Genomic DNA, 26,617 nt, shown 5'->3' with positions numbered 1-26,617 from the left:
TCATTTGGGGCCTCCATCTCTATAGCGCTTCCTACTAATTCCCCCGCCCCCCCAGTTCTTCCAGGCTTTCCTCCCGGATAAGGGGCTCCGACATGGGCGTGCCTGGTGCCATTGGCCAGGCTCACGAAGACCCAGCAGGCAGCTTCCCCTCCCCCTCTGCCTCCTTCCTCCCAGCCCCAGCCATGGGGCCCTAACTCGATTGTGCCCCATTAATCTCCACGCTGCCAGACTCAGCAGGAACAGTAAACAGGCGGCCTCCGAGGCCCTCCAATCAGAAGAAATTACCGCCACAGCTGCACACGGGTCAGCTCCAGGGTGCTGGGAGGCAGGGCCCACGCGGAGCAAGAGGAGGGATGGTCTCCTAGCCCCTCAGGAGTAAGGAGCTGGAACTGAGGGAAAAATGATGAGCGACCCGGGGCTGGGGCACAGCTCTGGCCTTCTTGCAGAGGTCAGCCCACGCTGGCCAGACCCCAACCTCTGTCTACTCCAAGTGTTGCTGACCTGGAGAGGGGGACGTTGGCTGTAGGGGAAGGGGCAAGGCCGCCAAGCACTCAAAGTCCCCCACAGCTAGCTCAGCCCCCGCGTCCGCCGATGTCCAGACCATCCCCAGAACACACCCCACCTGGAGCAGCCGAGGGGGTGGGTAATGATGGGAGATAGCAAAGGGGGCTCGGCCTCGCGGGGCACCCCACGCCCACTAGGGGGCGCGGCGGGAGGTGCCTCCGCTACGCCTCTGCACAGTGCAGCTCGGCCGAAGCAGGCGGGCAGGAGCGGCCGGCAGCCCGGCGCTCTGGAGGCGGAGAGGAGAAGGTGGAGGGAGCTCTGGGGGCCCCGACGCCGCCCAGGTTCTAGGGGCCAGGGCCCGGGCTCCGCCAGCCCCAAGAGGGGCTTGACCTTGGAACTGAGCCCCGGGGCGCGGCGTGGGGGGCCACCCCAGGTAAGTGTGACGGCGGGGGGAGGGGGGTCTTTGCCCCTGAACCCCGCCTAAGGGTGGGCGCAGAAGAAGGTGCCGGGGCCAGGGCAGTGCTCTGGACTGGACGAGGGTGGGAGAGAGGGGCGCGGCGGGAAGAGGTTTGGCCAGGACAAGCTGGACCACGACCACCACCCCGCATCCTGCGCCCTGATGCTTGAGTTCCTGTGGGGTTAGGAGGCTGTGTCCTCTGGCTTTCCTCGCCCCCAGCCCAGAACCGCCTTAGGGATCTTGGGCTGGGCTAGGGCAAGGGCGGCGATGGTGGTGGTGGGAGGTTCGCGTGGGCGGGGGTAGGGAGAAGGGAGAAAAGCGGCCCTGGGCGCACGCCACTCCCAGCCCCCGGGGTTCTGGTTTCTATCTAATGTCTCATCTCCGGCGGCGTGACCCGAGGGCTTTAAATCTGCTGCCATCTGGACCAAGGGAACCTGAGCTTGGCTCCTCGGGATCGGGCGTCGGAGGCTTCCGGACAGGGTTGGAAAGGGCTGAGAACCTGAGGAGTGAAGGGAGCTGGGAGCTAGGACACACCTGCCGGTCCCCGCCCGCCCCAACCCCAAACAGGGACAAAGGCAAAATAGAGACTCAACTGGGGTTGGGGGCGGGGGCGGGGGGAGGCGGTGAAGCCCTAGCCTAGGAGTCAGGATATCTGGGCTCGAGCCTCGGAGTCTTCCACTAACCCGTTGTATGACCTTAGACTAGTTCCTTCCTCTCTCTGCACCTCGGTTTCCTCAACTGTGAAATAAGGTCCCCTCCAGCTCTGAACATTTGTGACTCTGGAGGAAATTCTTCCGTCTTTGACCTGACCCTTTCTCACAGGTCCCGCCCTACAGCTGTAGAAACTGAGGCTAGAGCCAGAGGAGAATCAGAGAGTACACCTGAGGTTAGGATTAGGATGCTGCCTTCCAGCCCAGCCTGCAGAGAGACGTCAAGGGGTCGTGACTGTGGCCGAGGCAGGAGCCCAGCCTGCCAGGAATGGGGGCCCAGGCTGCGGCCCCGAGCCGAGAAACTCACTCTCAGCTGCTTTTACTATTGTTCTATCTCCTGATCAGAGGAGGGATGGGGATGGGGGGCCCCCCTTCTAGAAGGAAGGGAGCTGAGAGGTCAAGATTCCTTGGGAAGCACTCACACACACACAACACCTTTCCTCTCAGGTTGGCTGTATTTTTCCGGTCCGCAGAACGGAACCCAGTTCCTGAGTCTGACCCAGAGTCAACCCCACTAGGGAACAATGCTCGCGTCTGAATCCTGCTCAGGGTCTCGGGCCCCCAGACCTGGAGAACCGGCCTCTGGAGGCCTGTCTCTCCAAGCAGAATTAACGCCACTACCCTTCAAATCATTGTAGCGCCCTCCCCTTGATCACTGGGGCGGGGCGGGGAGTCTCTCCAAATTCAGGCAAAAGCCACTCTTACCCCTGAGAGGCCAAGCTCACTCCTCTTACCAGTGGCCTTGGACGGTAAAGACAAAAAGCCGACTCCGCAAAGACAGCCAATGGGACAGGGGCCTTAACTGCCCAAATTCTGTCCCCGGGGTCAAAGACAGTGGACCGAGACCTCAGGCCGCTCCCCTCCCAATCTATGAAATGGGCGTTAAGCCTGGAGTTTGAGGACTCGAGGTCTGGAGGGCGCAAACCGGCGGCTGCCCTCCAGAAATCGGAGGCCGCTTGAGAAGGGGAGAGAGAAGCTGGAGCACACATCCAGCCCCCGCCTCCGACAGCTCCGGCTGCGCCCCTGGAACGGGAGGGGGCGAGGAGCAAGATGGGGGTGGGGAGAAGCGGGTTCGTAATGGCCGCCGGCTGGGGAGCAGAGGCAGGGACGCGAGGACTTGGGGAGAACAAGGCCCGTGGGCAGGAGAAAAGAGTGGGGGGGGGCGCATCAGTCTTTGTGGCCACCTGTAGTAAACTCCCTAGGATGACAGAGCGCTGGCGCCAGGGACCAGCTGCCTTCCCGTGGGATCAGAAGATTTAAAGCCGGAAAGGACCTTTAGAGGTGATCGGTCCAGTCCTCCTTTTACCGAGGAGGAAACTGAACGGAGGGGAAAGGACTTACCCAAGGTCTCACAACAAAGAAATGGCGGAGCTGGAATGGATTGCGGCGCCTTGCGGCGTGCTCCTGGGGAGGGGGGGCCGAGGGGGCCGCGCCTTCGTCCTATTCAGGTGAAGGGGCCTCTGGGAGCTGGCTTGGGAAACTTATTTTCTGATAATCCCTCTGGACTTGAGCAACAGCTCGGAAACCGGAGGTCATTTGGAAAAAAAAAAAGCAAAATACTTCAGGCTTCCATTTTAGTGGCCACTCTGGCCCTAAGCCCAGACCCGAGGATACAGGTTAAAACGACCTTAAAATCTCAGTTTCCTCATCTGTAAAAAGAGGGGAATAGAACCAGATGACCTCTGTGCTGCAATGTTGTCCCTCCTCCTCCCCTTGTTTTTACAAATGGAGAAACTGAGGCGCAGAAAAGGAAAGAACCTTCCCAAGATTCCACAGGCCACGGAGCCAAGAGCTGTGCTCTAAACCCGTCGCCTTGTCCTCTGCACCAGGCTGGGTGGGTGGAGAAAGAGGAGGGAACCAGGTGGATGGCTATGTATGGAACTGGGTCCGCTAGCTGAAGGGCTGCCGGCTCCCGTCTGTGGGTCCGAGCCGCAAGCCTTCAGGCGGTTCGCCTGCCCCCAGCCAGGGTGGGCTGGGAAACTCGTCTCAGACATCCTCCAGGCAGTTTGTCGCGGCCCACTCGCCCAAGGGCACGGGCAGCCTTCCAGACGATCCTGAACCGCGCCCCGGGAGCTGCTGAGGCACCGGGAGTTCCCAGGGCCCAGCTCAGGGGCGCTGGGAGGAGAGTCGAGGACTGAGCTCACTCGAGAAGCTGCGCCCTAGGACTGGCCCTGGGCGTGGGAGCCTAAGGCGTCTGCGGGATGAGGAAAGGTTGTACCATCCTGTTCTGGTTCCAGGATGGCTCCCAGAGGGCAGCCGGAGACTGGAGGGCCAGTGAGCACCTGTTTTGTGTTTCAACAGAACCCAGGAGAAACCCCGAGCTCCCAGTGGCACTGGCCTCTCACTCGATTTTCCAGAGCTCTTTTTTTTTTTGTGCACACACACCTTACATATAAGGAAACTGAGGCACAGAGAGGAAGCAAACAGAAAGGGAACAAGAATTTATTAAGTGCCTGCAATGTTCCAGGCACTGTGCTAAATGCTTTACAATGCTTTTTGATCCTCACAGCTCCGGAAGGTAGGTGCCATTATGACCCACATTTCACAGTTGAGGAAACTGAGGTTAAGGGACTTGGCCCAGGGTCACACAGCTAGTAAGTGTCTGAAGCCACATTTGAATTTAGGTCTTCCTGATGCCAGGCCAAGTGGGTACACTGCACCAGCTACCTAGAGTGCCACTTGCATGGGGGTGCTGCAGCCCTTTCCCCAACTTGGGAATGGATAGGGAGAAAGCATTCCCAGAAATCTGAGATCTTTCCTGGGAAAGCCCATTTCCTTTCCCTGGAAATCTATCTGCCTCAGGGACCATCCAGCTTACCCAAGCCCTAGGATCCCCACCCTCCCTTCCAGACCATTGCCCTGGTAGATGGTCCCCTTCTGACATCTGTGAGGAAATTGTGGGAGCCTCTGAGGACCATCCTAGCCCTGCCTCCAGGGTGACCCCTCAGCCTAGAGATATGTGGAGCTAGGAGGAGGTGTACAGGCTTAAGGGAGTTAGGGGAGGGGAGAAAGGAGGCAGGCAAAAGAATGGGGAGGGAGGGAGCTGCACAAGAAGCCTCCAGACATTTTCAGCCTCCCCTGCCAAGTCCTTTCTTGGGCAGCCTCTCCCAGGCTTTGCCCAGCCAAGGGCGTTATCACTACCCCCAACAATATTTTATTAAGCGGCTTACTTCAAGCCAGACTCCTGTCCTCAGGAGCTCACATTCTAACACCTTGAGGGAGGGGAAGAGAGCAAACGTTTATTAGGTGATTACTGTGTGGTAGGTAGGCATTGTGCTAAGCCCTTTGCAAAAATCTCATTTGATAAAAAGGGAATGGGAAGGAAGGGTGGTGCGGCAGGGGCTCCTCCCACATCAATGGCTTTTTTCCCATTTCCGCATCCCTGAGAGATTGAGGTCAGCAGTGCAAGTGGTATTACCTCCATTTTACAGAGAAGGAGACTGAGGCTTCAGGAGAGGAAGTGATTTGCTTACAGCTAGTAACTGACAAGCCACCCCAAGGGTTCTTTCTGAGGTGCCCCCCAAGCCCTGGAAATCAAGACTCTGGGAATTCTGGAGCTGGAATGTCCCCCCCTTGCCCAGGTCCCTGTGAGGGGCAGCCAGCCTGACGAGACCATCCCAGCACTGCACTCCACTGTGTTGCCTCCCTTGGCTACCCAGGTCAGGCCCTAGGTCGGAACCCCCCTGTGCCAGACATCCCGGGTATGACTTTGGGCAAATCCCATCCCCTGAGTGGATCTCGGTTTCCTTCTGGGACTATTCATGTGACCTAAATCCTGTGAGGTCCCCTACACTTAGTCCCCACCCAGGAGCCCCAGGCTTGTTTGAAGGGGTCTCAATGAGCAGCTAACAATTTCCCAAGCTTTCTGTGCCCCCAGGCACCATGACTCTGTTAGGGGCACTGAACTGGGGTTCCCATGGTCCAAATTTGGATCCCACCATTTCCTAGCAAGCCATCTAACCTCTCTCAGCCTCAGTTTCCTTACCTGTAAAATGAAGGAATTGGCCCCTTTCAGCTCAAAATTTAGAAGCCTACGATCCCATGTCCTAGGGGTCCCACAATGGGCAAACTCCCTCCAGGCTGGGTCCTTCTCTCCACTACAAAAGAAGGTGGTGATCTGGGCAGGAGCAAGACCCCACAAGGTGTCAAAGGCAAAGCCGAGACCACCCTCAGGAGCTTGGCTTCCAGCCGCCCAAAGTAGCCAGGGCCGCTTCCTCTCTGCAGGAGGAGGAGACAGACACCAGAGCACCCAAGCCTGCATTTCTATTTCAGTCCTTCTACCGCCTCTGCTCAGGGGGTGGGGGTGGAGAGGAGCAAATCCCTTCAGAGGTGACCAAAAATAGCCATTGGAGGAGGTAATGAGCAGGAATGGCCACTGCCCCTGGACTGTGCCTGCCCCCCAGGCCCACACAGCTCTAATGGGCTGCACTCAGACTCCTGGGCTTCAGCCTGCCCTGGGCCAGAGCCTCCAGCACTCAAAAGGCCAGCCCCTTCCCCCAGCAGGCCCCTAGAGCTGCTGGCTCTACCAGAACATCCCTAAGTACCAAGGAGTAAGCAGCAGCACCCAACTGGTCACTTGAGGCAGATGAATCAGCATGCCCTGCCACAGCTCCACCATGCTGCCTTGGGCAAGTGATAATTACTAATAATAATGGCTAATAGCACATAATACTTAAAGGTTCCCAAAGCCCTGTGCAGATCCTCATAGCTCTTAGATGGTTTCTCTTTTTATCCCCATTTTACTGAGGGGCAAACTGACAAGTTAAAAGACCTACCTTTGGTCACCCAGCTAGTGGGCATCTGAGGTGAGATCTGGACCATCTTTCTGCTTGACTCCCAGTAGGGGACCTAAGCCAAAGTTCCAGACCCTGGGAGAGTTAGACTAGATGGTCATTTGGTGAGAACACTGAGTCTAAAGTCAGAATACCTGGATTCAAATCCTGCCCCTTGGGGCAGCTAGGTGGCACAGTGGATAGAGCACAGCCCTGAAGTCAGGAGGACCTGAGTTCAAATCTGGCCTCAGACCAAACACTTGACGCTTACTAGCTGTGTGACCTTCGGCAAGTCACTTAACCCCAACTGCCTAAGCAAAAAAAAAAAAAATCCTGCCCCTCACACTGTGTGACTGCAGACAAATCATTAGCTATTGAAGCGGCTGGGCTCAAGGTGGCCTCTGAGTTCCCAACAAGCAATGCTATCTCTAAGGGGCCTTCTGGCTTAAAATGCTTTGACTTCTAAATGGCTGATTTCAATGATGTGAGCAGGAGAGAGCGAATGACTGGAGAGCAGTGCATTTGTTCCCAAAGTCGATGCTGGAAGAGGGAGGCAGAGCCTTGGAGTCAAGAAGGACCTGCATCCAAGGTCCTTCCTCTGACCATGCAGGCTGTGTGACTCTGGTGGTTGATTAACCTCTCTGTGCCCCCAGGTAGCTGTCCAAGGCTGGGCTTTGCCAACAAGTTATCAATGGTCATCAGTGGTGGGGGTTTCCATGGGAAGTCTACTCTGATGAGATCATGCATCTGGACTGCTCCTGTAGGCGCTGACCCAGGAGCCTGCCTCCCCAGAGGTTCCTCCCGGGGGGGGGGGGAGACAGGGGACAGGGAGGAAGTGCTGCTTTCTTAGCAGCCTTCAGAATCCTGAGAGCCAGAAGACCTAAGTGTCCAGTGTCCAGGTCTGTGACTTAGTTAGCTGTGTAATCTCAAGCCAGTCCCTTCCTTTCTCTGAGCCTCAGTTTCCCAATATGCCAATGGGAGATCAGATTGGCTAGCCTGACTCTAAAGCTTTCTGAGTACCTTTGAAAGGCCCCATCGAAGGTGATGGGAGAGGGGGGAAGAGTGAGACTAGGGGAGGGATGAGGGAGGCTCCAGGAGCCGGAGACCGGGGTCAGCCTCAGCCTAGTAGGAGCCTGTAAGGGCAGAGAAGGAAGAGAGTGAACTGGACAGGGCCGAGGGCTTGGCCACTCTATTCTCCCGCCCCCCCCCCATATGCACCTGCACAGCCTCTTCTGGGATCCTTTTGTGGTGCAGAAATTCATTCGTGCTGCGCTCCAGGCTGCTTAAAATAAGAAAAAAAGAAACTGTTCCCAACCTCCCTCCCTCCAGGCTAAATCTGGCGAGGGTGCGGGGGAGGTTCGACTAGGGAGGGCAGCAGGACCAGTGTTTGAGTTAGGCAGTGAGGATGGGACCTTGGAGTCACCCACACACCTGCTGACCCTCAAGCTCCCACCCCAAGCCTTGATCACGTCCCCTGGTTCACTGTCCCCTTCTGTAAAAGAGGCAAACTCTTGGGTCCGCTGCCGATGGCGCCGCCAGCCACCCCATGGCCCGCAAAAATGGCAGCGTTGGAAGGAAGGCTTGGCGAGCATCTAATCCATCCCCCTGGTTTGATAGGCTCCAGGGAAGTGAATGCCAGCTTCACCCAAGGTCACACACCCAGGGACCCGAAGAGCCTGTGTCTTGTTCAGGGCCAACTGGAGATGAAGGGATCCCTGGGCTGCTGTAAGAATCAGTGCCCTGCTTCCTCCAAGGCTCAGCTCCTAGGCTACCCACCGTGGGCAGGACTTGCCTATTCCTGTCTGTTGGTAGTTCCCTCCCCCACCCCTTCCAAGCATCTTGTATTTACTTCTCCTTTTCCATGTTGTACCCCTCCCATGGAATGTAAACTCCTGGAAGGCAGGGACCCTTCCTCCCTCTGTCTGTGCATTCCCAGCACATGGCACAATGCCTGGCACATGGCAGGTGCTTCCTAAATGCTTATTGGATCAGACGGTGCTGGCCTGGCCAAACTGGCATGGGCCCCAGAGAGGCAGCAGAAAGCAACAGTTCCAGCCCCCCTGGTGCCGGAGGACTGGGGTTCAAGTCACTTAGGAGCTGTCTCTAAAGCTTTCTCCCTTCCCACCCCCAATCCTGTGGTCCCTGAATAGCCTGGTGGTAGGAGAGAGAAAGCCTTTGCTCCCACCCCCAAAGTAGAGGTTAAGGAGAAACATCTGTCATCCTTTAGAGAGGATAAGAGAGGACAGAGGGAAAAGGCACCCTCGACCAGCTGTGGAAGTGGGTGGAGAAGTATTCTCAGGAAGGGCTGGGTCCACTCCATCCCCCCTTGTTGCCCACACCCAGACGACCGTCATAAAGGACCCACAGCAGCCACTCTGATTCATGCATTCCAGATGGTGGTATACACCAGGGATCTCAAGAAAAGGTGGCCGGTAGGGAGGGTGGGGAGGTCACCAGCCTGTCAGTGGAGCAGGAAACTTGGCAGACCTGAGACGTCCCCTCCCTTCCCCTGAATCCAAGACTGTATCACTCAGCTCCCAGGCCTCCTGCATGTTCCATTGCTGTCGGAGCCAAAGTGCACCGCCACTGGGTACTGGCTGCAGCTGGCACTGGGTACCCTGGGAGCCACCCCCTAGGGCGGTCCTGAGTGGCAGCCAGTTTCAGAGGAATACAGGTCTAAGGATCTAGACAGAAGGAGAACATTTGGATTCTGCCACATGTGGCCTTAAGGCCAAGGTTCCCCACCCGGATAGACAATCCCATCTCTTCAACGTCCAGGGGCAGCTCTGCTTAGAATTTGATGCCCACCCTCAGAGGCTCTGCAGCTGACCTCCCTGTGAACCAATGAACAACTCATGTCCTCTCCCAGGGGTATATGTTCCTGGACCATAAGATGAAAGGATTGGCTACACCATCTCCCAAACTCTGACATCCCGCATTCTGAGGTCCCTCCCAGCTCTGACATCCCACGTTCTCAAGGTCCCTCCCAGCTCTGACATTTCATGTTCCAAGGTTTAGTTCATCTCTAACATTTTATGATCTAAAGTTCACTTATACTCTGACAATTCAGTTCTAAGGTCACTCCCAGTTCTGACATTCTATGTTTCTTCCAATTCTGCCTTTGTGGCCCCAGGTGAGTTCCTCCCATTTTATTTCCTGAATCAATCAATCAACAAGAAATTCTTAAGCAATTGCTGTGTGCTGGGCCCTGTTCCTGAAGCACTCAGAATACAAAGAAAGACAGAATCAGTCTATGCCCTCACCGAGCTCACATTCTTCTGTGGGCCTCAATGCATCCATGAGTAGGATCTCCCCCAGCTATGCAGAGTGGAGGAAAGGTCATGCTAGAAGGGGAAGGCTCCCGCACAAGGTGACATTTGAGCTGAGTCTGGGAGGAAGCCAGGGATTCTAGGCCAAAAAGGGGAGGGGGAGCACCCCAGACATCAGTATAAAGGCACGGACTAGAGCGAGTGGTTGGGAGATATATCTGCAGACACCAGAACCCTGAGAAGGCAAGGTTTTTTGCATGGCACATCCGGGCAGCTTTCAATCCTAGGATCCTCTGGGAAATCCCCCAGCCTTGCCTTGAGAAGGCTCCCTCCCCACCATCCACACTCCTCAGTCAGTTCCCCAGAACCCAGTGGGAGGTAGACAGAACTGACCTCTCGTGGGAGGGGGGGATAGGGGTTCAGTCTTTGTTTCTCTGACCTCCAGGAGGCCCACAGGACTTAAGGGCAGGGATAGGGCCCAGGTCTCTATAGCAAAGGACTCCCAGGGAGGTTCTGTTTCTGGGGAAACTCTGAACACACAAACCCAGCAATAGGATGGGGGGGAGGGAAGAGGGGAGAGTGCCCAGATGGGATACCTGGAGGAGGACAGAGAGGACAAAAAGAGCCAGACCGGGCCCCTGCTTCCTCGGGGACCACCCGGACACCAGCTAGGAGTCCCCATCGTCCCCCGCAGCAATGTGGCTCATTGCTCTGTCTAAGCCTCAGTGTGCACAGCTCCTGGGCCCCATCCTGGAGCAGGACCTTGGGGACCTCTGAGGGAGCCAGGGAAATAGCAGGGGGTGGGGGCCAGAGGCACCAAGGCAGAAGTGGGGGTGGGGGTGGGGAAAGGCTGAGCTCCATTGCAGTGAGGTTGGGAGGATGGGAGAGGTTTGCCATATCCAGGTATGTTGTGAACCTTGCGTGGGAGTGGGGGGAGACACAGTGTGACAGGCAGGGCGGAGAGCTGTCTGTCTGCCTGTCTGTCTGTCTCTCCAAGTGAAAGTTGGGGGCGGAGCAAGGAGGGGGAAAGGGCTTGAATTAGCGAGCGCTTCGCACACCCAGACACTGGGAAGCCAGGCCCACAACACAGGGGCGCTCACACAAGCTCACCCAGCCACCCCGGGAGCACACAGAAGCTCACGTCTTGGCAGGCCCACACAGCCCTAGGGTCTGCTCCAGGCTAGAGAGTCTCACGTGAGGACGAATGTGTCATTTCCAAACAGACGGGGAAAAAGAACAGAGAGCCCTGGAGTATGGTTGTGTGGGAGGGTGGCAGTGTGGGCGGGCGGAGGGGGAGGGGGACGACAGGGGGGATCTCGTGTACCTGCATGAGGCAGGGAAGGCAGAGCCATGTGCAGTAGGCACCCATGTACAGGTGGCAGACAAGCCCCTCCGTGCCGTGTCCCATGCGAGCCAAGGCTTGGAGCATGTTTGGGGAGTGCACGGGGGCAGAGGGGGGGTGGCACCTCTCACACACACATACACATACAGTGTGCGGCTCTGCATGATCCTAGTTGTGTATTTGTGTGGCTGTGATCTCACAGAGCTGTTTCAAAGAGATTCTACGTGTGTGTGTGATTGTGTGTATATATATAGGGGTGAGATTCTCTGTGTCTTCGAATCTGTGTGCAGTCTGTGGGTGTGGGGTGTTTGTCTCTCTCCTGTATCCGCCTTCTCTCCTCTTCTTATGCATCCTGGAGCCCTTTGCTTTTACCTCCGCCACCTCCCCACAGCCCTGCCCCCCTTCCTGTCCCAGCCCCCCTTGCCTAAGGTTGGGGGGGTGCTCAGATTTGCCCTGCAGGGCCACCTCAAGCTCAGAGCTCTCTCTATCCTCCCTCCCAGCTCCACCCTCCTTCCCTCCCTCTGTTCCTCCCTCCCTCCTTCCTTCCCTCTTTCCTCCCTCCCCAGGGGCTGTCGTGCCAGGGGGTGGGACATGCCAATCAACAACCGTTCTTCTCCTGCTGCCAGCACAGGACGAAGCTCCCCGGGGGAGCCAAGTGTCCTGGTCCCTCGAGAGGACGCGGTCCCCCTGGGGAGGGAGTGGGACTGGAGACCCCGGCAGACCCCTGCTCCCACGCACACCTCCATGGTGAGTAGCTGTCTCGGTGTGATTGGAGAGGAGAGGGTGAAGAATAGGGACTCCGGGCACTGGGGAGCTGGGGGTGGGGGGAGGTCTGGGGGAAAGAGAGGACACCTGGACTCTGGAAGGGAAGACAGGTCTAGGTTTGGGGGCCCATACGATGTAACTGCTGGGAAACAGAGGGGGAAGGGGTAAATGAATATGTTCTCGACTCCTAATCCTTCTCCCTGCCCACCCCCCCATCTCAAAGAGTATGAATCAGATGTTTTTAGGGAACGCTGAGAAAGGCTGGGTTTGGGGAATTGCTGGAGAGGGGGAGGGGCAGAGCAAGGGATGGGGGTGTGGGCTCAGGCAGGCTGAAGGTCTCTGGGTTTAAAAGATCCTGGCTCTGCCATAACCCTGGGCATGACCCTTAACCTTTCTGAGCCTCGTTTTCCTTCTCTGTAAAATGAATGGAATTGGACTAGACTACCTCCTGGGTGACTCCTATGGTCCGATAAGAGTAGCCCAGATGCAAGAACAGGTGCTCCAGAGGGCAGGGAATTGTTTCGAGGGACCAGGGAGGAGGGCGAGACATCAGGGTCTGCAAAGCCAGGTGGCAGCTGCCAGATGACCTGTCCAGGAGGGTGGTGCCTCATCTGGGGTTATCAGCTGGTGCCAGTGCCTAGCATGCCAAGGGGTGGCTCCTCTTGGCCCCGGGAACCTAACTCCTTCCATCTCCTAGGGCTCCTTGTGTCAAGCTAATGCCGCCTGCCTGTGGCCCCCGCCAGGATGGACTGACCCCGGCAGCCTGGCAGGAGGAACCAGACCTCAAGGTGGGTGCAGGACCTGGCCCGGCCAGGCTCCACGACTGGAATCTGGGATGGTGCAGGGCAAGTGGATGAGAGGGTAGAGACCTTACCTGTGGCTCCACAGCCTGGCATGGCCCAGCTTGGGCAGTTTCACAAATACACACCTGGCACCCTGCCATGGAGGGCTCCCCTCTGGGAGCTCAAAGACCATTTCATTTTACAGAAGGGATCATAGTGGCCAAGGAGGGGAAAGGCATGAGCCCAAGGTCACACATGTTAGCAAAGTCAGAATTTGGAAGACCCAGCCAGCCCTTCTGACTCCAAACCTTGCTCTCTCAATTCCTTTCTGCATCTGGGGTCCATGACTTTGGGCATCCCTGTAAGAAGGTGGCTCACACTTCCAAGTCCCATGTGGGCTCAGGACACATCTAAGCTGTCATCATCTCATTGAAAGGAGGTCCACAGATGTGCAGGCCAGACCCTGGGAAAATGGACAGCACACACACACACACACACACACACACACACCCTCTGTTCACTGCAGCATCAGTACCACCCAGTGGCATGAAGACATCCCCCCTTTTTAACGGCTTCCTCCAAAACTTTAGGAGGCTCAGGGATTAAGTTCGTGCCAGGCTTGCCCACCTAGAAGCCTCCCGCTCCCAAGTAAATGGCTATGCTAGCCCCACATGACATAGACCCTCCTGCACACCTGCTCTAAAGGTTAGTCACTTGGCTACCTCTGTCTCCCCCATCCACCTGGAGCTGGCCCTCTGGGGCCATTTCCTCTTCCTCATCTTCTCCCCTTACCACATCTACCTGGGCATGGGTGGGGAGGGAGGGGTCAGTTTCCTGCTAATATTCATCAGAGTGGGGAAATAGATGGACTGGGGCCCCAGCCAAGGCACACCTGGCTCTGAGGGAAGGGTGCAGGTGCCCTGAATTGGAAAGAGTCAGGCCAGGTAGAAGGAGGGAAAGGCAGGATTCCTGGTTCAGGGAAAACCTGTGGATCCAAGGCAGTCTTGGGGACAGGGAAGGGGAAGGCCAAGAGCTAAGAGGCTGAATGTCTCCCAAACGGGTGGGGAGTGAGCGCTGCAGAAAGAAGTTGGTGAAGCCAGCACGGCTTCTGTTCTGCAGTGGGTACCATGGTGATGGGCGACACAGAGATGTGGGGGGCGGAGAGGGGTGAAGGGAGGGAGAGAGAGGAAAAGAAGAGGGTGGGAGAGAAGAGAGAGAGAAGAGAAAGAGGAAGACAGGGAGGGGAAGAAGGAGCAGACCAGGAAGATTCCTATGGTCGTTATCAGCTAAGCAGGAGATGGCCCTAGCATGCACACACACACACACACACACACACACCCAGGATCTTCTTGGATCCTCCAAATATCTCTAACAGAGAAATACAGCAGAGATTGTTACTGAATCTTGGAGCAGAGAAAGGATCACCCCTCAAGCAAAACTCAAATTGACAAACTTTTGTCAGGTCCTCTACATGCACAAGACCTGCCCCGATGGTGCACAGGCCAAAAAGTTAAACAAGCCTTGTCCTCAGGAAGCTGGGAGGGGAGGGGGGGCCGCAGATGTGCCGGGCAAATAGAAGTCAAGGGAAGGAAGAGAACAGACAGGACATCTGACAGAACATTCTGGGAGTCTCTGATTCCCATTCTTTGCTTCCTAATTGGAATAATGATATTTGGATCTTTATGGTGCTTTCTTCACCCTGGGAATGCAAGAATCTTTGTCCCTACTTGACAAATTGGGAAACTGGGGCTAACGGAGGGCGTTTCTCTAGCTACCATCTCCCAGAGATTTCTCCCAGAATTTCTCTGCAGAGCATTCGCTGCAGGTGCTGAAACCGGGTTTGGTTCGAGAGGCTGGCTTTACCCACCGGAGGTTTCCAGGCATTTTACAGATTCTGAGAGATATGAATTGACTGTTGAAATCTCCCTCATTTGTGCAAAATCCCTTGGTCCCATGGATGCTTCACCTGGCTCTCTTTTCTCCCTAAGCAGAAACCTTTTCCTTAATCTATTACATGTGGGTGCTTCAGGCTTCTTTTTTTAACCTGGTGAGATAGATTTGAATATGAGTCCTGAGACTAAAATCCATTGTCTGTCCATCAGACCCTACTCCCAAAGAGCCTGCCCTCCCTCCAAGCCCCCATCAGAGACAGCCAGGCAGCCCAGTGGCTAGCTCTGGCCTCAGAGACTTACTAGCTGTGATCCTGGGTGTCTGCCTCAAGTGTGAAATGGGGATCATGACAGCACACACGTCCAGGATTGTGGTGAGGACCAAATGAGACCAGATCTGTGCCTGGCTCATAGCAAATGCTTGTTTCCTTTCCTTTCTGTCCTGGTCGTTGTGAGTGCCATAATGACCAACTAAAACCCCCCTGAAGGCCAGATCTAATGTCCTTCTCACCTCTAACTTTCTCTAATGGAAGGTCCCTTCCAGCTCTGACATTCTCTGTTCTGAGTTCTAAGGTCCCTTGTAGCTCTGACATTCTCTGTTCTGAGTTCTAAGGTCCCTTGCATCTCTGATATTTCTGTTCTATGTTCTAAGATCCCTTGCAGCTCTGATATTTTCTGTTCTATGCTCTAAGGTCCCTTGCAGCTCTGACATTTTCTAGTCTATGTTCCAAGGTCCCTTGCAGCTCTGACATTTTCTAGTCTATGTTCTAAGGTCCCTTGCAGCTCTGATATTTTCTGTTCTATGCTCTAAGGTCCCTTGCAGCTCTGACATTTTCTAGGCTATGTTCTAAAGTCCCTTCCAGGTCCAATGATCAAAGGACTCTAAAACAGAATTGTTCTGTGCTCATCATTCATTGAACTGCTTCCTGCGGGGGTTGGCTTAGGGTTCCAGCCTGGTATTAATGGAAGCTTCTGTGGGGCAGAATAATTCAGACCAGGGTCCATAATATTGGGGGGCAGGCAGGGGAGCTGGGAGAAAGGAGCAGTTATTAACATTGCCTCGCCTGTATCAAGCCCAGCCCTTCCATAGGGGAGGCTCCTTCCTACCTGGAGTTTGCCCAGGTGGTCTCACAGTCTCTGTCTCATCCCTCGGGCTCCTTATGCCAATCTGTGCAGCCTGGGCAAGGCCCTTCCTTTCCTGGACTGCCAACCGCCTTCATTTCCTGGTGTAGCAGAGTGGGCAGCTGGTCCTAGCTCAAGCCCCCTCACTCAGTCTTCCAGCCAATTCAGAAAACTTACTCCCAAAGAATGATAGATTTGGAGCATGGGAGGGGACCTTAGAAATTACTGGTCCAACCCCTTCATTTTATAGCTGAGGAAACTGAGGCCAGGAACAGTTAAATGACTTGTTTCAAGTTACACAGTATTGAGGAACAGAGCCAGAATTTGAACCCAGGTCTTGACTCCAAATCCAGTCCACACGTGTCTCTCCACATACTGCCTCTTACCACCTTAGCTGCTCAATCTGTCTACAGGAGCCACTGGCCACGGTTTACACTGAACCGTCAGGAAAGGGGCAGTTGAAAGGCAGAGAAGCTATGACCCCTTGCCTTGCCTTCATTTCCCAGTAGGAGAAAGACAAGACTCACACTGGGAAATTCAGAGCACAGCCCAGGAGACCCTAGAAGTAGCACGTGGACGATGGAGATCTGAGCCGCATGGGACTGACGGACCAAGGAAGGCTTCCCTCAGGATCCCCTAGTGTGGGAGAGAGCTAACAGGGAGGGCGCAGGGAGGAGGCTGCTTCCCAGGAAATTCTCTTGGATTCAGTCCCACTTCCCCCATTCATTTAACAAAGATTGACCCAGCTCCTATTGTGTGTGAGCTAGGAGGTCTAGATAAGATAGAGTTCATTCCCTGCCATCATGGAGCTCAAGGGAATGAGCTCTCTAACCAAAAGACCAGGGTTCAAATCCCAGCTCCTCCACCTACCAGCTATATGATCTTGGGGAAGTCACTTAATCTCTGCGCCTCAGTCTCCCTGTCTGTAAAATGGGGTTGCTGGACTAAATGGCCTCTGAGGTCACTCGTAAGGAGATGAGACAGCCCCACAGATCACCTTAAAGCACATTGTGTGCCATGAGCCAGGCCCAAACAAAGTTTAGTGAGATGTGAGAGGGAAGCCCGTGTAGGCCTGAGGGGGCCAGAAAAAGCTTCCTGGAGAAGGCGGTGTTGGAGTTAGGCTTTCAAGGCTGCCTGGGCTTTCAACAAATCAGAGGCCAGAGGGCATTCCAAGCGGAAGGAAAGATTCGAGCAAAGGCGGCCAGCAGAGCTCAGATGGTCAAAGGGCCGTAGCTCAAGAGCCAGAAAGGATTGTCGAGGCCATTCAATCCAAGCCCCTCATTTTACAGAAGAGGAAACTGAGGCACAGAGGAGTGCCCCGCCCCCCAGCCCCCACCTTCTCCTCTTTTCTCTGTGGCTTTGTTCAGAACCTTCCCAACTGCCAACTGTCCAGCTCCAAAAGGAAAACTGAGCTAGAATCACAGAATTTCAAGGTGGAAGAGACCTCCCAGTATAACTCATCTTATATAGGACCGTAGATTTAGAGCCCAGAGGAATCTTATAGATCATCCAAGCCCCTCATTTTACAGAAGAGGAAACTGAGGCACAAAGGCAGAAAAGGACAGGTCCAAAGTCACATAGTAGTAAGTACAGAGTAGAATCTAAACAAAGGCCTTCTGACCCCAGAGTCAGCTATGGTACAAGACTGACCTCTTGTCCTTAAGCCCCCCCTGCTTGGAGGGAGGGGAGGGGAAATGTGAACTACATCACTGAGGGTGCAAAGGATGAAGAAGCCCCCTGGGTCACAATTGACACTCGATTGTGGACAAAGGAGGAAACGGGGGCTCCCACCCCCAGCCCTGACCCATCATGCTTCGATTTTCCTTCCTGTAAGTTAGAAAAATGCTGGCAGAGGAAGCCAGCCCCTAAACCAAGATCTGTAAAATAACAACGATAATAATAATGGCTATATAAATGCTATTTTTATTATTAGTTTTGTAAAGTGCCTTACATATATAATCTCACTTGATCCTCTCAACAATCCTGGGAGGTAAGTGCTATTACTACCCCTATAGATAAGGAAACTGAGGCAGAGCAAGGCAAAGTGACAGTGGCCAAAATCACATGGCTAATAGACCAGATTGGAACTCAGGTGTTCCTAACTTCAAGTCCTATAATTGATAAGGATGCTTTATTCTCTCTCAAAAATCAGAACTCAGGGACAGTCTCACCCCTAGCCTTAGAAAAAGGCCTTCCCAAGGGCAGCTCGGTGGCACAGTGGATAGAGCACCAGCCCTGGAGTAAGGAGGACCTGAGTTCAAATCTGGCCTCAGACCAAACACTTGACACTAGCTGTGTGACCTTGGGCAAGTTACTTAACCCCAATTGCCTAAAAATAAAAAGGAAAAAGAAAAAAAAAAAAGAAAAAGAAAAAGGCCTTCCCTCATCTAGAGCACCCATGCAGCTCCTCCATGGCCAGCTGTCCCCAGGGAAAGACTCACACCTCACACACAGTCTGATAAGAGATAAGATAAAATAAGAGTCAAGGGGCCATATTGACTCCCAGTCCTGTCCCACCTTTTTTTTTTTTTTTGCCTTTTTGGTGAGGCAGTTGGGGTTAAGTGACTTTGCCCAGGGTCATACAGCTAGTAAGTGTCAAGTATCTGAGGTCAGATTTGAACTCAGATCCTCCTAACTCCAAAGCTGGAGGTCCATCCACTGTACCACCTAGCTGCCTCCCTGGCCCACTCTTGAGCATGAGGTGTGTAGACCTATTTCCTATTTCTAATTCCTCATGTGATAGATGGTTCCAGTTACAATCCAACAAGAGGAACCCCTTTGAAAGCCTGGACAGAGCAGGGGGAAGGGCCTGAACAACCCAGTTCCCAAGGGTTAAGGGGAAGGGCAGGTGGCCTTCTGCTCCATCCAGCCTTTGGTGGTGGTTAGAAGTGCCCATCCCCTAGGGCTCATCTTGGGAAGAGTAGACTGGAATTAAACATACTAACTAGCTGTGTGACCTTGGGTAAGTCTCTTCCCAGAATTCTCTGATTCCTTAGCATAATCCTTCCTTATCCCCAAATGCTCATGGACATACCTCAAGAGGGGAGGCCTCTGCAGTCACTTTACTGGAGCTCTGTCACCATCTGTAAAATTACCAAGTTATCTTAAGGTCCCTTCCAGCTTTGACAATTCCCTGTTCTAAGGCCCCTCATCTGGTCCATCATACAACCTTGTGGACTAAATGCTATCACTATTATGACCCCCATTTTACAGATGAGGAAACTGAGGCACCAGCATCAGAGGTGGGATTTAAACCCAGGGCTTCTGGCCTCCTTAGGAGTCTCATTGGTCTTCCAGTGGCCTCAGTACTCGAGTAGTGCTCAAACACCTCCCACCTCCTTCTAATCACCTTGCTCTCCAGCTCCTCCCTTGTTCTCTGCCTCTCTGGCCTCTCTCTCTCTCTTCCTTTCAGGTTTACACTCTTCACAGCCTGGCCCCCTGCCCCAGGCTGGAAGGACATAACAAATAATCTGACTAGGTTGTTGATCTAAGGATACACAGCTCCTCACACTCCCCAAAATAGGGCCCCGGAGCTCAAAAAAGAAGGCATGCGATCTGGAGATTGTGCATGCTGCCCCACTTAACTTCCCTCCTTCTGTCCTGTTCCTCTCAAAATCTCCCTCATCTGCTCCTGCCCATCAGACCCTCTTCCTGCTCCCCGTCTCCACCAGTGTCTTTTTGCCCTCTGTCCTCCCAATGCCAGTCCATGGCTCCACCAGTCTGAGGGGAAAGGACAAGCCCCTCAACCTCCCTCTGCATGTGCCCAGCCAGTGGCCCTTCTCCCAGCCCCTCTTCCCCTGCCTCCTGCCCCAAAAGAGGGGGCACAGCAGAATTCAGAGAAGCAAGGAGGCTGCAGATGATCCCAAGTGGGGCTGCCCTGTAGGGCAGTCCTGGCCCACGGTTATCATTGGTTTGTCCTGCCTCCATCGGGAAAGGTGGGGGGGGGGAAACCATGAGCAAAGGTTTGAAGGAGCGGAAATAGATGCGAAATCACCAAATCCTTGACGAGGAAGGGATCACAGAAACCACTCAGTCAAACCCAACATGAACAAGATTCCTCTCTACACAATGCCTGGAGTGTGGTGGTACATGGTCACTCAGGGTTGGCCTTAGAAAATGGAATGTCAGAGCAGGAAGGTAACATAAAATAAAATGCCAGAGTTGGAAGGGACCCAAGGACACAGAATGTCCAAGCTGGAAGTGTCCTTCAGTCATAGAGTCACAAGATGTCAGAAACTGGGATAATGGAACAGAAGACGTTCAAATGAAAAGTTAACTTAGAATACAGACTGTCAGAACCAGCAGCGAATGAAGGGATCTAGTCCAATACCCCCTGTTTGAGAGAAGAAATTGAAAGATGGAGAAGGGAAATGGCTTGCCCAGGGTTACTTAGCAAACTGTCTTGACTTAAACAAGAGATCTCCTCACTCCTAGGCTAGGAGTGTTTCCATGACAACACACCATCATGGTCAGTCAACTAGGATGTATTAAGCCCCTAGTGTGCCAGGCACTATACTAAGGGCTGGGGATACAAAGAAAGGCAAAAAAAAAAAATCCCAGTCTCAATTTTTAAGGAGCTCGCAAGGCACGAAGTTTAAGAAGGGCTGGGAAAAGCTTCTTCCAGAAAGTGGGACTCTAGCTGAGACCTGAGGGAAGCCAGGAGGCCAAGATGAGGAGGGAGAGCATTCTGAGAATCGAGGTGAGTCACTGAAAACACTCCAAGTCAAGAGATGGAGTGTTGGGTGTGAGCAACAGGATGGAGGCCAGTGTTCCTGGACTGAAGATTCCCTGGAAGGGAGGGATGTGGGAGAAGACTGGAAAGGTAGGAGGGGCCAGGTAATGAAAGGTTTTAAAAGCCAAAAAGGATTTTATGCTGGATCTTAGAGGTCCCTGGAGTTTATTGAGTAGGGGGAGGCGCCAGGGTCAGATCTACACGTTGGGACATCAGTTTGACAGCTGAGGGATTGTAGTGCAGAGGTACAGAATTAGGGTTAGAGTTGATCGGTCAATAAGCATGCATTTAGCACCTACCCTTGTGCCCAACACTGTGCTAAGTGCTGGGGACACCAAAAGAGGCAAAAGCTAGTGTCTGCCCTCAAGGAGCTTACATTCTGATGGATTAGATTAATTGGTCAGGAGAGAGGTTAGGGCTGGCCCTGTGACCTGAGAGTCATATGCTAAGAGATGATCATTGAATCTATGGGAGCTGATGAGATCACCGATTAAGATTAAGACAGTATAGAAGGGGCAGCTAGGTGGTGCAGTGGATAGAGCTCCAGCCTTGTAGTCAGGAGGACCTGAGTTCAAATGCAACCTCAGGCACTTGCCACTTACTAGCTGTGTGACCCTGGCCAAGTCACTTAACCCTGATTGCCTCACTAAAAAGCAAAAAAAAAAAAAAGACAGTATAGAGAGAAATGAGAAAAAGGGCCCAAGTCAGGCCTTGGGGGACACCTATGGTTAACAAGTGTGAGCTTGATGAAGACCCAGCAAAGGAGACAGAGGAACCAGGAAAGAGTATTGTCATGGAAATCTAGAGAGACTAGATTGTTAGGAAAATACACCTTGTCTAAGGCTGCCAAGAAATCCTAAGAATGAAAATTGGGATGAGGACACCAGATTGGGCGCTTAGGAAATGGGAAGCCAGACTGTAGAGACTGAGAAGAGAGGAAGTAGAGGCATCCATCAGGTGCAGACTCAGTCTTCTCAAGAAGTCTGCTGGAGGAGATGGGGAGCCATGGGAGTTTGAGGAGGGATGAGAAGGTTTAAGAGAGTCACTGTGGTGAGTGGGATAGGGAATCGGCTTCGGAGACGCTAAAGGATTGCCTGGCAGCAGTGAGAGCCCAGTTCAGATGACCTTAAATAAATTTCTTAGTTCCTTGGTTGGTGTGCCCATTTTACACATGAGCATGTTGAGGCAGAAAGAGGATAAATGGTTCTCCCAGGGTCATACAGAGCTGGGATTGGACCTAGATCATCTGCCTTCAGGACCAGAGGACTTCCCATTATCTCATCCCTCGGCATGCCAGGCAAACCCCTTGCCCAGCCCAACACGCCACTGGGGCCCTTTAGAGGGGCTGAACGAGCTCCGTATCTTTTCTTTCAGGTGCTGGTCTTGGCCTGAGGGAACCCAGGAGCGGTCTCCCCGCCCCGGGGAATCGTGAGCCCAGGGAAGGGGCGGCCCCCTGAGCCAGGGGAGGAAGGCCCTCCTCTCCCTCGCCCACTCTGCATCTCCCATGTAGCCCAGCAAGCTGCTGACATGAACGTCTCTGTCGCCCCCGCCGTGAGCCCCAACATCACCGTCCTGGAGCCGGTGAAGGGCCCGTGGCAGGTGGCCTTCATCATCCTCACCACGGGCCTGCTCTCGCTGGCCACCGTGACCGGCAACCTGCTGGTGCTGATATCCTTCAAGGTCAACAGTGAGCTCAAGACAGTCAACAATTACTTCCTGCTCAGCCTGGCCTGCGCCGACCTCATCATCGGCGTGGTCTCCATGAACCTCTACACCACCTACCTGGTCATGGGGCGCTGGGCCCTCGGCACGCTGGCCTGCGACCTCTGGCTGGCCCTGGACTATGTGGCCAGCAACGCCTCCGTCATGAACCTGCTGCTCATCAGCTTTGATCGCTATTTCTCCGTCACGAGGCCGCTCAGCTACCGAGCCAAGAGGACCCCTCGGCGAGCCGCGCTGATGATCGGCCTGGCCTGGCTGGTCTCCTTCGTGCTCTGGGCCCCGGCCATCCTCTTCTGGCAGTACCTGGTGGGCAAGCGCACCGTGAAGGCGGGCCAGTGCTACATCCAGTTCCTGTCGGAACCCATCATCACCTTCGGGACGGCCATGGCTGCTTTCTACCTCCCCGTCACCGTCATGTGCGTGCTTTACTGGCGCATCTACCGGGAGACTGAGACCAGGGCCAGGGAGCTGGCCGCGCTGCAGGGCTCCGAGACGCCCGGGAAGGGCGTAGGCGGAGGCAGCAGCAGCAGCTCGGAGCGGTCGCAGCCGGGTCCCGAAGGTTCCCCTGACGTGTCCGCGAGGCGCTGCTGCTGTTGCTGGGGGCCCCGGCTCCTGCCTTCCTACAGCTGGAAGGAAGAAGAGGAAGAAGAGGAGGACGAAGGCTACCTGGAATCTCTGACGTCCTCCGAGGGAGAGGAAGCAGGCTTCGAGGTGGTCATCAAGATGCCCATGGTGGGTCCAGAAGCCCAGGCTCCAGCCAAGCCACCCCCGCGGGCGTCCCCCCAGACAGTGAAGCGCCCCACCAAGAAGACCCGCGAGCGGCCGGGCAAGGAGCCGAAGAGGAAAGGAAAGGAGCAGCTGAGCAAGCGGAAGACCTTCTCGCTGGTCAAAGAGAAGAAGGCCGCCAGGACCCTGAGCGCCATCCTCCTGGCCTTCATCCTCACCTGGACCCCGTACAACATCATGGTGCTGGTGTCCACCTTCTGCACTGACTGCGTGCCCGAGACCCTGTGGGAGCTGGGTTACTGGCTCTGCTACGTCAACAGCACCATCAACCCCATGTGCTACGCGCTCTGTAACAAGGCCTTCCGCGACACATTCCGCCTGCTGCTGCTGTGCCGCTGGGACAAGAGGCGCTGGCGGAAGATCCCCAAGCGCCCGGGCTCTGTGCACCGCACCCCGTCCCGGCAGTGTTGATGCCGAGCCGCGCCCGGACCAACCTAGCCCCGCCAGGCCGATACCTGTGCGTAAGCACAGCTTCCCGACCCTAAGAGAGCCGCCCCATCACCCATCCATCCCCGTCAATTCCGCTCAACAGTACTGATTAAGCGCCTGTTGTCTACAGCGTGCCTTGTGTGGCGCCCTCAAGGAACTTACAGCCTAATAGGGAAGTTACCGCAGGGGCACAATAGATCACGATGTACGTGATGTCGGTATTGAAAGTGATGGGGCGAAGGAGAAATCCAGACAAAATTATCTCGGGATATTTGAGAAGGGAGGCAATGTTTGCAGCTAGGAGAATCCAGAAGGCTTCGTGGAAGAGGTGGCACCAGCATTGGGCCAGAAAAGCAGAGACTTTAGGGAGCGGAGGAAGATGGGAGAGCCGCTTCCCAGGGAACTTTTGTCCTCTTCCAGGGAAACAACGGCCCTGCTCATTTCCCAAGCCTTGCTGATTCCAAGGAGGAGAGGGAAGGACCAGGGAAACAGGTTTTTCTGCTTTCCAGTTGGAAGGAAGGGACCGTGCACCAGGAAGAAGCTGCAGGAGGAGGATCTGAGCCTTGTTTGTCGAAGGCCTGAGCAGACCAGCAGGATAGTGGTGGAAAGAAATCAAGTTTATAGTTAGCACTTAATAGGAATGGCGCCCTGAGCCCCGCACCTGGGCCAAGGTGGCTTTCGAGGGGCGCGCCCTCTGGTGGCCACAGGAGAACTGACCCGTACAGAAGGCTCCTGGCACATCTTGGAAGTGGGCTTTGAGAATGGGTTGGGCAGAGAACTCGAGCAAAGCAAGTCTGGCCCCACCCAGTGAGGTCGGACCACTGAGCAGCCCTCCCCAGATCCCGCCCTCTGCTGATGCCACCCCGACCCCGACCCCAGAACAAAGCCCAGGAAAGGAAAGGGGGAGGGAGAGGTACAAACAGACAGAAAGAGAATTGCTTTGGAGTCCTGGCACGAGATAAAGACAAATCCTTTGCTGACTGCGAGGCCTTCCCTCCCCTCCCCGAAGTCCTCGAGGGAAGGCTCCGCACTCTGCACAGATCTTGATGTCTAAGGACAAAATCTCTCGCATGCCGCCCTTTGCCGTCTGTGCTGTGAGGCCCTGCTTTCGGCTCTGCCTCCCCCACCCCACCCACCTCCACTAACCCCACATACACACGCTCAGGTCTGAGCTCTCAGGCCAGGCACCCAACACGTGTGTGTGCCCACAGACCCAGTGTTCCATGCATGGCCGTCCAGCCCCCAGCCCCTACCCCCTACCCTTGCCCGGACCCATCTTGGCCCTGAATGTTTGTGTTCTTCCGGTCTTTGGTGAGAGACCCGTGTAAATAAAGAAACAAACAGCAGCAGGTAGCGGGCTGGGTCCTTTCTCAGCTCCTGGCAGCTGACTTTGGTCCCCAGCTGTGGCGAGATAGGGCCTGGGAAAGATTCTCTCCACAATCTAGTCCCCTGGAAGCAGCCACGGCTTCTGGGTCTGCCAGGGGCTCCAGGGCCTTCTCCCTCTGGTGGCATGTAGAGAGGAGCCCTTGGAATGACAGGGCCTGAGCTCCTTTCTCCGAGAGCTGTGGGTTCTCAGCCTTGGCCGTTCCTGGGACTCGGCAGGAGAAGGCGTCTTCAGCGTATACAAGGGCCCAGCATTCTGCCGCATGAGACCAGGTTCTCAAGTTTGATAACATGCCTTCAGAGACCCCAGCAACAGCTCTGAAGCTTAGGGGCAGACTGCAGCTGAGCCCAGCCTGGAGTGCCTTGGCTTGGGAAATTCAATTCGATGCAGCACATATTAACCACCAACTGTGTGCAAAAGACTGTGGGAAAGTGCTGGGTTACACACAAACTGTAGATGAGCCTTGGATCCCTGCCCTCAGGGAGCTCCCAGTCTAGTAAATAAGGGGATAAGACACACACACACACACACACACACACACACACACACACACACACAAGATCCATGCCAGTCAGTCAACAAGCATTTATTAGCAAGTGTGGTAGACAAAATGCTAACAGAGGGTTAAGAAGGAAAATTGGTCATCTGGCCTGGAAAGTGTCAGGACCAGCTTCCTGACTGGGGTGGCATTTGAGAGGGATTTTAAAGATGCAGAGGAAAGTGGAAAAGGGGAAGGCCCAAGGGATGGCCAGAGTAAAGGCAGAGTCTCCAGCTATGCCAGAGGACATTGGAATAGGAGGCCAGTTTGGCTGGGTCGTGATCATAATCAAATTTAGGTCCTGCTTTAAGGTTTGCAAAGCACTTTACAAATATTATCTCATTTGACCCTCAGAACTCTGGGAGGACAGTATTATTAATATCCTCATTTTACAGGTGAGGAAACTGAGGCAGCGATTAAGTGACTCGCCTAGGAGTATACAGCTAGTATCTGAGGCTGGATTTGAACTCAGGTCTTCTTGACTCCAAGTCAGGTGCAGGGCTGTATCCACTGGGCCACCTGACATAGATAAAACTATGCCCTGGTCTGCCTGTCTGTTATTCCAAGTGCCCAAAGCCCACCCTCTCTCCTCCCCTTTGGTCCTCACAGCAGCTAGGGGTTGGACAAGAGAATTGTAGGACCTCAGCTCACCTAAACCTGAGAACAACCCTGTGTGGTTAGGGTTGCAGGCCCTGATTTTGTGATCCTAATTTTACAGATAAGGAAACTGAGGCTCAGAGAGATTAAGCGAATTAGGATCACAGATTTAGGATTCAAAGTGACCTCAAAGGTGATCTAGTCCAATTTTAAAGATGAGGAAACTGAGGCCAGAGAAGCCAAGTGACTTGACCAAAATTACACCATCACCTCACAACTAGGAAGTATCAGAAGAGGCAAGTAGAACCAGGGCTTCTCCTGACCCCAATCCTACCTCCTTCTGTTCACTTCACTATGACCTCACTGGCCCCTTCCTACATTAAAGGTGCAGATTAAAATAAATCACCTGGACGGAGATGGGAAAAGCAGAGGTCAAATTCACTTAGCAGCAAGGAAGAGGCCCAATGAGGCCTAACCTCCTTATCTGATAGATGAGGAAATAGAGGCCCAGAGTGGGGTGTGTATTAACCAAAGTTACACAGAGCTAGAATTCGTGTCTTCTGCCTGCCAAGCCCAAATTCTTTCTGCCATACCACGTGGACCATGCTCTCAGAAAAGGGAGAAGTCGGTGTGCTCACACGAAGCTTCACCAAGGAGGAGAGGCTGAATCCAGATCTCCAGAGCAGGAGAACGGATGGCAAGTCTCTCCAGCAGAGCAGCTGAGGCACGATTCCTCCAGGGGCCCTGGACACAGAGTAGGAATGGGGGAGGGGAAGGAGCATCTAACTAGCTGGGAGCAGGTTGGTATCCAGCATCC

General features: G+C 54.4%; 1 protein-coding gene across 3 annotated transcripts; it reads left to right on the top strand.

The window, feature by feature from the left end:
- The first annotated feature begins 762 nt into the window (after positions 1–762).
- On the top strand, positions 763–24,627 carry CHRM1 (cholinergic receptor muscarinic 1). 3 transcript variants are annotated; one of them, XM_020968123.2, is made up of 4 exons: positions 763–937; positions 11,686–11,801; positions 12,517–12,607; positions 21,719–24,627. In XM_020968123.2, the coding sequence occupies exon 4, from the start codon at positions 21,872–21,874 to the stop codon at positions 23,261–23,263; it is 1,392 nt and encodes a 463-aa protein (XP_020823782.2). In that variant the 5' UTR covers positions 763–937; positions 11,686–11,801; positions 12,517–12,607; positions 21,719–21,871; the 3' UTR covers positions 23,264–24,627. The 3 variants fall into 3 exon arrangements, with proteins under 3 accessions (XP_020823782.2, XP_078005166.1, XP_020823781.1); XM_078149040.1 differs by having other exon boundaries at positions 11,681–11,801; XM_020968122.2 differs by having other exon boundaries at positions 11,555–11,801.
- Positions 24,628–26,617: the final 1,990 nt, after the last annotated feature.

This window comes from Phascolarctos cinereus, unplaced genomic scaffold (genome assembly GCF_003287225.1).
Source record: "Phascolarctos cinereus isolate Bilbo 61053 unplaced genomic scaffold, phaCin_HiC Scaffold_9;HRSCAF=440, whole genome shotgun sequence".
Classification (NCBI taxonomy): domain Eukaryota; kingdom Metazoa; phylum Chordata; class Mammalia; order Diprotodontia; family Phascolarctidae; genus Phascolarctos; species Phascolarctos cinereus.
The sequence above is the reverse complement of the archived record's forward strand: the minus strand, read 5'-3'. Positions and strand labels throughout refer to the sequence as shown.